This window comes from Patella vulgata, chromosome 3 (genome assembly GCF_932274485.2).
Source record: "Patella vulgata chromosome 3, xgPatVulg1.2, whole genome shotgun sequence".
Lineage (NCBI taxonomy): Eukaryota > Metazoa > Mollusca > Gastropoda > Patellidae > Patella > Patella vulgata.
The window spans coordinates 87060243-87074146 of NC_065881.2; the positions used below are offsets into that span (position 1 = coordinate 87060243).

The 13904-nt window shown below is 37.2% G+C and overlaps 1 protein-coding gene across 2 annotated transcripts in view; it reads left to right on the top strand.

Moving 5' to 3' along the window:
* LOC126814261 (putative ankyrin repeat protein RF_0381) overlaps nucleotides 1–8726 on the top strand; it is a 34020-nt gene extending 25294 nt beyond the window's left edge. The window contains exons 3-4 of one of the 2 annotated variants that reach the window (XM_050539306.2): nucleotides 3845–3908; nucleotides 4458–8726. In XM_050539306.2, the coding sequence (XP_050395263.1) occupies nucleotides 3895–3908; nucleotides 4458–7203 (2760 nt within the window). In that variant the 5' untranslated portion in view covers nucleotides 3845–3894 and the 3' untranslated portion in view covers nucleotides 7204–8726. Of the gene's footprint in view, nucleotides 1–2734; nucleotides 3909–4457 lie in introns of those variants that run through there. The other variant, XM_050539307.2, reaches the window with a different exon arrangement.
* The last annotated feature ends 5178 nt before the right edge of the window (nucleotides 8727–13904 follow it).

Sequence of the window (13904 nt, forward strand, 5' to 3'; positions counted from 1 at the left end):
CATAAATAATGTCATTGTATATTTGTTACCTCTAACATTTGAAGTTATATTAATGAAAAGTAGGCCTACATACAATAGACAAAAAATCGGGTTATGCATCTGTCGATTTTGTGAAATAAAGATGCTCGAGCCACCAATGCTGGTTTAGAAGTTATTGCATGCGCAGTGAGCCTACCCTAACCCGATTGTTCTATATTTTTAGTATTTTTATGATAATATCTCGAAAATGCAATATATGAGGTTTCTGGGATTTTTCCGTCTTGATGTTTATTCATCCCTTGAATACACATTTTGCCACCAAAGCTGCTTTGAATATTTTTTGATTCAAAGTGGGCGTACCCTTTTCTGCGTACTCAGTTAGCCTTCTCTGCGATATTTTATTATGTTTGCATTAATATTTTTATTTTTTGTCTATTATATATAATTTGCATTATGTGTCTTAAAGTGTTGTTTTCTAACATAAAGGTAACAATTGTTTTCGTGATAAATATATACAGGTGTTAGTTGCCGCTAGGAATATGTTTGCTAACTTCATTTCGAATCCGGGTTTCTAGTTTCTAGAATAGGGGGGGGGGACATTCCGCTAGGTGTAGCAGTTCTTGTAGGTTAGAGAGAGAGATAAAAATGGGCTTTATCGTCCGCTTGACGTAAACTAGGTCATTTCGGGACTTACACACGGTTCAATTTTATTCCAATAATTCACTTGCGCGTAGAAGTCTTTAGCAGTGGGAGGAAACTGGAGGACCCGGAGAAAACCCTTGAGGTTGAACAGGCGATCTACTCCTTGTCACGTACAACCGGAGGAATCGAAACCACGCCAGTTACTCAATGACAGGCCGTGTGATACAGCGCGCGCGTGCTAACCATTGGGCCATCCAACCCCCTTATCCTAGGTTAGATTACGTCACCAATAAAAAGATAGAGGGTGGGAGGTTAAAGTCTATTGACAAAAGGGGAGGTTGGATGACCGAATGGTTAGCACGTGCGTGCTGTATCATACGGTCTGTCATTGAGTCAACTGGCGTGGTTTCGATTCCTCGGTTGTACGTGACAAGGAGTAGGGTCGCCTGTCCAACCTCGGGAGTTTTTTCCGGGTCCTCCGGTTTCCTCCCACTGCTAAAGACCCCTACGCACAAGCGATTTATTGAAATAAAATTGAACCATATGTTGGTCCCGAAATGACCTGTGTCGAGTGGACGTTAAACCCCATTTTTCACTCTCTCCCTCTCTCTCTATTGACAAAAATCAAACTTGGGCTTCTATTGTTATACGTTGTAAGGGTTACGTTTTCTAGGACTATGCTACTTTAATCTAATTTATTGAGATAAATAAATATATATAAATGTATTGTGTTGGGATGTTTGAGCCACTATTAACAACATTTACTAACATACGAGGGGTGGAACAAAGCCAGATTATCCTGACAGGGACCCTGGGAGTGTGGGTGGGGGGTGGCATCACATTTCACATTTAGGGATTCAACCGTGAATAAAAGGAAAGTCATGGAGGGGATTTTAAGGAAGGCTGATATCAGACAGCCGTCTGAACGCTTTAATCGACTGAGTAAGGTACGTTTTCTTTGGCTTCGTGCTGTGTTTAGGACTGTTAGGGAGAATATCGGTACAAGGGCTAAAGGTGACTTGTGCTCATCGACTTCACGCGGAATCGTTCGGAACTCCTGGGAACCAGCTAACATTCGGGACATTTTACGCGACTGACAATTGTTGTGGGGCCTCCCGGGTTGATGGGCCCTGAGGCCCAAGCTTAGTTTTTTTTCTTCTATTTTATAGGGAGGTTTCAATCAGTAAACTCGTTCGTGGGATTGAGATAGACTATTGTTGTTCCTGTTAACCATATTAATTATCTATTCGATCATTAGGCTAACAAAGATCTGTAGCAAAGAATGTGCCACACGTCGGATGTGGTAAGCGACCAACGGTAGTGCATGGCATTTTTTCCTCGGCTTCTTGTTCAAGAATGTGCATGACAATAATAATATCATTTATATTAAATATAAATACTTTAGAACATCAAAACATACACAATTACGCTGCATGTAGCTTCAGATGATGCCTGCAAATAATAAATTACCGTGTCATACTGTTGAAATGATTTCTATGTTAATGTTTTGTTATCACAAAAGCAGCGTGACGCATTTTTTTTTTGTAGAATTCCTCAGCATTATTTTTTAAGTACTCTTGAATACTTTGTAGAATTTGTAAGAATTAATGAATAGAATAGAGTTGAAAATATCACCATTAGTTGTAAGTAGACTTAGAGAATCATTTGTAGATCTTAATATGTATTTTTTATTTAGTTTTTATCGTAAACAATGTTAATTAATAAATGGGTCGTAGTTGGTTGCTCTAATTGCCCATTGTCTGTGGTACCTTGTAGGGGGGGGGGGGGGGGGGTCTTGCCATAACCTAATTTGAGCTTACTTGGCGACCTTCGGTTGCACGGATTTTCGTACTGTAGTCGAACTACCGGCATGCGAATGACATTTAGTTCAACCAGTGGTCGTGACCAGCCGCACCATGCGATAAAGCACGGTCGGGATAGTTGAAAGATGGCTGACAAAACTGACACTTGAGAAGATTTTCTGAAAAATATAATAAAATTGCCGATTGCCGTTGCGTTATTTACAACTTGGTCGGTATTATAGAGTCTATGTTAACACCTGAAAGTTAGTGAATGGGCATTGGAGTATAGATGTTAAGTTTGAATTTTTTTTTTTTCGTCTTTTTTTCATAAATTTGACAGATTAGGATCTTCTTATTCGAATATATATATAGGCCCACCACAAAAAACTGTACGTGTGAAATGATCTTGGTTGGGTGACATTTAATCCAATTACAAATATTCTGATATTGACTAATCCTGTTTGTAACCTATTTTAATCTTGCTTTCACATCACAGTATGGAAAATTAACCAGTTTCTAAAAATACATGAGTAAATAGGAGAAAATATAGCAGACGGAAGAACTGACATGGTCGCCACCATATTGAATAGTCAATGGCTAGGGCCATTTGCGTTCGGGTGCTGGTTCAGACTGTAGTCTCGACCATAGTCTACACCCGAAGGTCGCCCTGGAGACAAGAATTTTATTCAAGGGAGACAACTACATTTAAAGCCCATACGTAAACAAATCGAAAGTAGTAGAAGCAATGGTTGAATTTGTATGATGTTGTTGTTTCTTTATTGTAGTGAATCGCAGTATATTTAGTTGAATCGAAGTTTAATGTCACTGAATCGCAGTTTAACAATTACCAGATGTAACAGTAGAATTGAACTTTGTAGAAAATAGATAGAATTGACATTTGAAGAATATTATTGAGGGATATATAAATCTGTGAATATAGACTTTTGGCGTTTTTTATTCAGTATAAGTGTATACGCAGAATTTAACATTTATCCGTTAACACGTACTGTTTAGCAAATGAATGTCTGACCAAATTAATGTTTTTGATTTCATTGGATCATTTTAAGTTGAGGGGAATAATCAGACAGAATAAGTTGCACTTTGTAGACCAACACTTAAACATATTGCATACAAAGAACAGTTAAACAAGACGGTTGATAGGAGAGCGAAAGTTGATGGTTTGTATTTGATGTCATGTTTAGTTTGTATGGTGTACTGGGTTAGGGTTAGGGTTAGTTTGTATGTTTAGTTTGTATGTTATACTATAGAATTGTCCATTACACAGACTCCAGTCGTACATACCTCGAGAATGGTATATGGTTAAGGAAAAGTGCAGAACGTGTGGAAGTATGTGAATTTTGATGGATGAACATGTTATATATGTACATACCTAATAGTCTTTATTTATTTGTATATTTTAGTGAAGTTGAGATAATAACGGCCACTCGATATTGACCAACATTTAAACAAGATGGATGACCGACGGTACGTATATTAAACAGACCAGGCTTTAGAATCTGTCCACCACCCACACTAACCCACTGCCTGTACGGTGAACATCAGATATAGATGGTGGGGGGGGGGTTAAGGTATAGCTAACCTATTGTCTATACGGTACAGTTAGCTTACTGTAGATATGCTAAAAGACAGGGTTAACAGGGGTAAGGTATAGCTAACCTATTGTATATACGGTACAGTTAGCCTACTGTAGATATGCTAAAAGACAGGGGTAAGGTATAGTGCTTAAAGCAAATCTGGTGGACAGGTTATGATTATACTGTAACTAAACGGTATAAATAATTAATGTATATTAAGACAATTACATATTTCAGACATGAGAAATACTTTATACCATAGACGTATTTGATTAATTAATGTATATTGAGATATTTACATATTTCAGACATTAGTAATGCTTTATACTATAGACGTATTTGATTAATTTTGGAATCATACTAAAAGATATTAATAAGACAGAATACCTTGGCTTATTACATGGTTATTGTGTTTATAAATATGTTTAATATATTTTAGGCTATGGTTTAAACTAGACCGAGCGCAAAGAAAAGAAAATATTGGAGAAATGGTAGGAACATTGTCATTACAAGATAAGAAGCCAGCTTTAATTATAGCTGCTAATTACCGGTTGTATGAAGTCATGGTTTGTCTATTAGAACAGGGAGTTGATGTACATTATGTTAATGGTCATCAGAGCAACCTGATACACATACTTTTAAATAACTTTTACAGACATGACAATGCAGGTAGACATGATTTGTTATTGCAATGTGTGGTTAAATTAGTTGATCTTGGTGTAGACGTCAACCAGGTGAATGATGATAACGATACCCCAATATTTATAGCTGCTAAGAAAGGGTTATATGAAGTTGTAATATGTCTGTTAAAAGACGGTGTCGATGTACATTATGCTGATAGCAGTCAGAATAACTTAATACACAAACTTTTAGATAGCTATGGATATTTCAGACATGACTATACAGGTAGGCGTGATTTGGTATTGTCATGTGTAGTTAAATTAGTTGAAGCTGGTGTAGACGTCAACCAGTTGAATAAAGATAAAGAAACACCTATAGTTATAGCTGCTAGAGAAAGGTTGTATAAAGTTGTTATATATCTGTTAGAATACGGAGTTGGTGTAAATTATATTGATCGGCACCAGAACAACCTGCTGAACACACTTTTACATAATTATAACATGCATAACAAACTACGTGAACGTGATTTGTTATTACAATGTGTAGTTAGATTATTCGATGCTGGTGTAGATGTCAACCACGTGAATGAATATAAAGACACGCCTATATTTATAGCTGCTAGTAAAGGATTGTATGAAGTTGTCATGTATCTGTTAAAACACGGAGTAGATGTACATTATGTTAATAGTCGTAATCACAACATTCTTCACTATGTTTTGGGTTATATGCATTCTTATGTTAAATTTGAAGAAAAATATATACAACTCGTTAATACTTTAATAAACACAGGATTAAACATAAACCAACCTGACTCTGACGGTAATACCCCGTTGTTCTTTGTCGGTATATACAACACTTCTGGTGGCATCTCCCTGGTTAATCTGGATAAAGTGTACGGAATGAAATTGAAATTAGAGACAGAACAGGACATCTGTGTTCCATTAAAATGTAAATTGATTAACATGTTATTAGATGCTGGTTGTAATGTGAACCATCAAAACGAACTGGGAAGGACGGCTTTAATGAACAATATACAAGTCCAAGCTTATATCAGTATATTAAAACTGTTAATTCCACATTCTAATCTAAGTTTAACTGATAATAATGGTAATACAGCAATCAGTTATTGTGTTCAATATCACATGATCAATTCTACTGCCGTCTTTAAACTTTTAGTAGATTTAGGTGCAGATCTGATGTCGCGTAGCAACGGAGTTAAGTTATTCCATGACATTTTAAAATGTAAGAGGTTGTGGGTGTTCATTTATTACATTAGGCTAAAGTTGATTGTTAATGGTGTTACAGCTGAAGGAGAAAATATGTTTCACCTTTTAGCTTGTGTTAACTATGATTATTCTCTAAACAAGTTTAACTGGTTGTTAAATAACGAGCTAGACATTAACCATCCCTGTTCTAAAACCAACACACCGACTATGATAGCTGCCTTTTTATTAAACAGCAAATATTTAAAACTGTTGACACATCATCCTAGACTAGAGATCAATACACAAAATAACCAGGGCCACACAGCTCTTCATCTGTGTATCATTGGATTTACGATGTTTAAAGATGGGTTGAACAAGAGACAGGTAAATGATGATGTTAAGGATAATTGTAAAAAGATATATACAATATACATGGCCTGTATTGATAGTTTACTTGGTGTTGATGGTATTAATGTAAATATTCAAGACAATAGGGGTAGAACTAGTTTAATGATGGCTGCTATGAAAAATGACAGAGTTCTTACAAGGAAACTACTCCAGGCTGGTTCCATAGTTAACACGTTAGACTATTCAGGAAGATCAGCTCTGCAATATCTTGATATTTATCAGAGTGTGTTTGATTTGACTTGTTTTAAATTACTTCTATCTAATGGTAATGACAATACTGGTCTTCTCAATTTACCTTGTATTGATGGTAACACGATTATTCAAACAGCCCTGTGTTTTCCCCGATTCTGGGAACCATGTCAAGCCATTTGTTTTATTAGGTATTTAGTTGCTGAAAATTGTTGTGTTCAGACTCTCGTTACGACTTCAGGTGAAAGTAGCTATATTCAAATTGGTCTTACTGAGTTATGCATTCCGGAGAGGGATAAACTGCGAAAACTGTTATGTCTCAGTGGTGCCCATGGTGGGGAAATTATGAAAACTTTAAATTTTGATAAGGAAGATCACACTACCCATTCACAAGGCAGGGAAGATTTCATTCGTTTCTGTAGTAATAGATCTCTCAAGTCCCTGTGTAGGAGAATCATCAGACAGAATCTTGGATTGGGAATACAGGCGAAGGTCAAAGATCTAGATTTACCCCGTGAATTAAATGATTTTCTACTACTAAATGATGTTCTTCATCCTCAAGATTACAACTTAAACCATATTGATGATGGCTGTAATTATTTTGATGATGATGATGATTATGACGGCTATGATATAGATAAAGATAGAGACGATGATTATAGTCAATATAACTACCAGTATTTTACTCTCAATACAGATCATGAACTAAGACATGATTTTATAAGAACCAGGATATTTCCAAATGGTGATTTTTGTCCTTAGTAAACACAGACAATAAATGATGATATAATTATAATACGGATTTCCTCATGGTCCGTATGATGATGATTTATTTGATGATTAGTATTGTGATTATTACACATATAGACAAATAACGATGGTGATTAAAATACCGATACCGATATGTCGGTCATTCTGTCAATTCTCAACAGGATACAGGAATGTTGAAAAGGGGGCGCGTGCAAACCCCTATTATTCCCGATAGGTCGCATCTAAATACATTTTCTAGGTCTTTGAATCTTGGTATATAAAAAGTTAGTATTTATAGTGATACGGCTAGTTATTGTACGTTTCACTATAAATATTACATTTTAGTTTAACTAATTATCATGCGTGCTTGAAAACGATAAGAGAATACTTGTCAAAACGTCGTTCTATGCCTATAAACCAGTGATTGTGTTGTGTTTGTTAATGTTTATTGAAAGTTTTAATTTCTAGTACAGCTCTAGTTTATGGTTACACAATATACATAATTATTCTAGTTCTATGGTGGGAGCCACGGTGGCTACATGGTTAAGACGCTGGCTCGCTAGCCTGGAAGTCGGGTGTTCGATCCCTGCATTGGCCGAGAAAGTTCATCCAGATTTTCCGACGTGGTTTCCCCTTGTCAGTGGTGCAGAACGGAGGGCCTGACAAGGACAGCTGTCTAGTCCTTCGGATGAGACGAAAAACCGAGGTCCCGTGTATATATTGGAATGCACGACAAAGATCCCCTGGCAGTTGGAATTCGATATAAGAGTAGGCGATAGTGCCGCTGCTCGGGCGAAATTTCCCTCATAGCACACTGCATGGCGTATGCCCGTCTTCATTAGCACATTATAGGAGCAGAACAGTAGGACGTTAAACCCCATTTCATTTCATTTTCATTTCAGTTCTATGGTTTATGTAATGTATTATCTGTTTATTGAATATTTTAGGCACAATATAAAAAAACTATATAATAAAGTATAAAGCAGAGACACAATGTTTATTGAAAGTTTTAATTGCATTCCCTCTTTAGTTTACTTTCATTTATAATTAGGGAGGTTGGATGGCTGAATGGTTAGCGTGCGCGCACTGTATCATAAAGTCTGTCATTGAGTCGACTGGCGTGGTTTCGAATCCCCGGTTGTACGTGGCAAGGAGTAGGGTCGCCTGTCCAACCTCGTGGGTTTTCTCCGGGTCCTCCGGTTTCCTCCCACTGCTAAAGACTCCTACGCGCAAGCGAATTATGAAAATAAAATTAAACCATATGTTAGTCCCAAAATGACCTAGTTTGTGTTGAGTGGACGTTAAATCCCATTTCTCTCTCTCTCTTTATTTAAAGTTTTAATTGTATTTCCCTCTTTAGTTTACTTTCATTTATAATTAAGTAATGTAATAATAACCTTGTAATGTATATCATTCCTGTATATAGATTATAGTACAGTAACAGCTATCTTGTAACGGTTACACAATATATCTAATCTATGTAAATATACCCCATGTATATTATTCATGTGTGTAAATTAAAGAATAGAAACGTCTGTTATTGATTTTGTCACAAACATTGATAAACCCAAGATTCCAGCTCTTGTCTTTATTGACCGGCATATTTAGTAGAGACAGAAATTGGGTTTAACGTCCCCTCGATATAAGCTAGATCATTTCGGGACTAACATGTGGGTATTTATTTCAATAGCTTGCTTGCGCGTAGGGGCCTTTAGCAGTGGGAGGGAACTAGTCGAGCACAATAGCCCAGATAGTCTGCTCTTTAACTACAGTGATTCTTATGAGATCAAGCTAGAAGTGTAAACATCCACAGCAAGATATCATACGCCTAACCTCAATCTCACCCTCATTCAAATTGAGCTGTCTATAGCCCGGTTATATGTGTAATGCTAGGTGCTAGGGGAGAATAATGTGAACAAGAACATCAAACAACTAGGCAATACTGCCCTTGGATTTCTCTCCCAACCAATCCCCTAAACAACTCTGACCTTGTCATACCTTCGCGATACAAGAGAGAACTGGGCTTGAAAAATCCTGATCGTTTATTGGGACCTGACCACTTGACCACCATTGTTTGCACCCTGATTGTAGAAAACAAAATCCCACTGGGTGGAAGCGAATCCCCGGGACATAGGCCACCATCAAAGTCACAGGTCCTTGTTTAAGATGACGTTATAACCCCGGGGATATAAGTCGTAAACTAGGTTATAACCACATGGATATAGACCAACTGACTCGCCAATTCATTATTCAACATTGCCCAATATCAGTATCCATAATCTTAAATGCTTTAAGGGGGTCTTGGTGGCTCGGAGAGTAAGAACAGTAAGTGGTATACGAAAAGTCTGTTGGACTGAACACCGAAGTCTCGTGTACATCATGTTATTCCACTAGAGAACACGCGGTGACTCGATCACACAGCTGGCCGAGAAAATACACCAGAATATTTCAGCATGGCCTTTTCTAGTCAGTCGTGCAGGACGGAAGACCGATTGTCAAGTCGATGTGACGGGTCGAGAAGCCGAGATCCCGTTACTTTTTGGCGTGCATGTAGTAATGCAAATGAAATAGAGTTTAATGTCCTAATGCAGACGGGCACGAGGGAAGCAGCTCCACGATATAGTCATATTTTGAATTCAACTACCCAGGGGATAATGGAGACGGACATACCCCATACAGCGCCATATGAGGGAAATTGAGACGGGTTTACGCCATGAAGTGCCCTTTAAGGGTAGGTTTGCTCAGACAGTGGCGCTACGGCTTACTCGAATTTCAAATCTTATTTTACATATACGCCAATCCATTAGGCTAGAAACTAGCTTTACTAGACTCTCTGTCCTGCGGCACTTGCAAATGGACCCCGCGCCATGTTAGAGATCATTTGAAAATCTACTTTGAGTGAGCTTGGAATGGCAGAAGATTATAATCAAGGGCGTGACGATAGCTACAAAAAAACAAACCCCAGACGCATTACTTAAAGATACATTATGGAAGATTCGATAACGCGTTGGCAGTTCTCACTATAATAGTTAAAAACCAAATAATGTAAAGGCAATTTGCCGAAAATTTCATTCAAATTGATCCACTATGAACCGAGAACTAAGCGATTGAAATTTCCGTCTAGCCTCGATCATCATTACTAACGTCAGTATGATAAACAGCATAGTCTCGATTATCCATTTAATCGTTAAATCGTGAAGGAAAGTTATGCAGTAAATCAGCTCATAATCCACTAAATATCGAAGGCTAGCGATGCCATCTAGAGTTGATTTTGGTCTGGATAGGTTAATTAATATCTAATTAATAATTTAGATAACGTTTCAGGCCTAAAGAAAGATCTGCAATAGGCAGATTTACTCTTGCATAATAAATGTTTAACAGGTGCGTGCTGAAAGTCCTCTTGCATAATGCATGTTTAAATACGAGGTCCAACGAATTAGAGAGAGACTAAACATATTGTTCAGTTTTAGGGGCCGTAAGCTGTGGGAGGAACAAGAGAAAAAACTTCGAGGTTGGACAGGCGACACTACTCCTTGTCGCGTACCAACGAGGAATTGAAACCGCAATGACAGACCCTAAGATCTAGGGTCTGTCATTTCCGGCGTGGTTCCCCTTGGCAGTGGTGTAGGACGGACGGCCAGGCAAGAAACAAAGTTTTGTCGATAGGAAGGGACGAAAAAACGAGGTCCAATGTACACACTGGTGTGCACGTAAAATAACCCTTGACAATTTGAGTTCTATATAAGAGTAGGTCGTAACTCTGCTGTCCTGGCAAAATTGATCTCATAGCACACTGCATGCCCGCCTTCATTAACCCAGTAGGAACAGAACAGTAGGACACTAAACCCCATTTTATTCCGTTTCATTTGTTTATGTGAAAAGCGACCTCTTTGGGCCAATTCCATGCCAAGTGGACCAGGGCGTGCCGGGTGACCCCCTAGAAGATTATATATAAAAAAACATATAGTACATACAAACTTCTGTTAAACTACAAAGTTGTATGACTCTAGCATTTATGTGAAAAGCGACCTCTTTGGGCCAATTCCATGTCCAGTGGACCAGTGCGTGCCGGGTGACCCCTTAGAAGATTTTAAAAAAACATATATGTTATAGTATATACACATTTCTGTAAATCCACAAAGTTCTGTGACTCTAGCATTAATATTGGCTGAGATATGACCTTTTCAATCGAGGTATCCTTTCGCAAGTTTTGAAACTACTAGACTATGACTAGATTTTGTTTTACTGACAACTGTCTGAGAATTTGGTTAACTTGACATGGAATGAGCTTACTACATTAGAACACCGTAGTTAGTAGCTATTTGTTTCTCATTGCATAAATAATATATAAATACCTGAAAAGACCTAATTGTGTGTGACCGTTACAGCAAGATAAATCTGAATAGGTTTCACGACATTTTACATGCTCGCATTCCTTCCTCCGCGACATTTCTTCTTCCAGTATGCTCTGTTATTCTCAACATTTTCTTATTGGATGCCTTCGCAACTACACGGGATAACTGCATATCAAGAAATAGACGAAACAAAAGACAAATGAACAAACGATCGACGGCACTATACGATGATGCAGATTGGTTAATTAATAAGAGAAGATTGTGTTCCATACACATTTAAATTATGTTGTGTTGTTATTTGTGTGCTCAGTCGACTTATGTCAACCAAGGAATGTGATTATCAACGAGCGATCTTCGGATTTGTTACTTTCAACAAGAAACATAGACGAAATATCTACATTATATTTGAAAACATATCACACGAGATGGGTTCTACGGATAAATTTTGACATTTAATGACAATAAAACTAAAGATGTGACAATGGATGTCAATTTTTTAAGATATAGACCCAATTTGTTGTCAATAGAGATGATTTTTGTGTGTTTTATGTTGATCATATCTTCAATACAAGCCACTGTACTAGATGTACCTGCTACAGGTAAATTGCTATATACAATTGATAATAAATTAGCATATTAATGGAATGGGGTTTAACGTCTCCTCAACACAACACTTCTATTTTGAGACTAACACATAGTAATTTTCATTTCAATATTTACGTGTGAAATATGAGACGAAGTAATATTGACAGCAGCGCTGCCAAGGGTTCTTTTGGTTGTATCCCAATGTTCTCACAGGTGAACCTTTTTCGTCCCATCCGAAAGACTAGAGACACTTTCTTTATCAGCCCCGTGGGCGTATTAGAATTTTATTGACAATTCTTTCACGATTTCCAATTAAAGAAATTTAAAATATTTTTTCTCAGTTTCCTAACAAACATTATGTAAAAATTAAAGCCATGTATGCTGATTCTCTACATGGTTAGATGAATTAATAATTTCGATATCCAAGCCGAGGGAAAATAGGCCATTGATATTGCAGGTATACCTTTTAGAATGCAGGCCGGGAGATTTTTTTTGACTTTCTTTTCATAGTTAAATGTTAAATAATCATTTTAAGAATTCTTTATGCTATGAAAAATCGACATTGTCCTGAAAATGCACGATCATGTGTGCGATACTGATAATAGCATGTCTTACCTCACATATAGCTTGAAATTTCGTAAATCTGTGTGTGAGGAGAGCAAATATTGGTAAAACAGTGCTCTTTATCTATTATGAAGTAAACAAATCTCCAGTAAGTCCAAATAGATTGTAAAATCATTGATACAATAGGTTTTTTTTTTTTTTTTTTTTTTTTTTTGGTTCTGTATTACATTACACGACACGTTTTACTTTGCCCAGTCAGGGCAGAACAGTATGACGTTACACCCCATTTCATTTCATTTTCTTACACGTTTTACACTTCAAATTTTTAATATTGTATCCAGCCTTTTCTGAAAAACATTTTCATACTATTTGGCACTTTCATGTTATAACTTATTATTAATGTCTCGGTGACTGGGCTCAATTAATATGTCACAGCGGTATTACGAACACTTCTTTTTAAGCCTGTAGATCATGACTGACCTTTACGTTCACGTGCTGTATAGGTCAACGTTTGACGTCACATGATACGATCTTGATAACCGCCAAACCAAGTAATACACACTGACTGGCCTAACCTGAATTTAAATATTTTATGTTCCCATTTCCACTCAACAGGAAATATTATTTATCTGCATATACTTTCAGCACATTTATTTTCTTTAATAATTTGAAACATTGTTTTTGAATTTAATTTGCAGAAGAAAATGGTTAATATTGAGAGCTAATTACCTCACCCCTTACAGTGATAGAAATGGCCAAGCGTATATTTACTGCTGATCAGTTTGGGGCTGAACTTGTGTTTGCCATATTGCCCCGGTTATCAGGGATTTACCAGGGATGAAAGAGCTTTGTCCATATTGCCTAAGCCATTAGGGCTGAAAGGGAGTTACCCATATTTTTCCCTTCACAAGGGCAGAAAACTCTTTGCCCATTTATCCCTATCTGGAGGCAGATCACCATTAAATTTCACCATCTCGGTACCCCATTGTAGTTCGTCTATTTATAGCAATTCTCTCTCTCTCTCTCTTTTCTCCCCTTTTGCATGCCCATTTTTGTTGATGTTTTGGTCTAGAATGGACGAAAAGGATGTTTGAATTAACATTTTCTGCCAGGTTTTGGTAAATATTCATGATTTTGAGGCGGAAGGATAACGGGGTTATCAGGTTGGCTACGGCGGTATTACGGCAACTAGTTACATGTTTTTAGTAT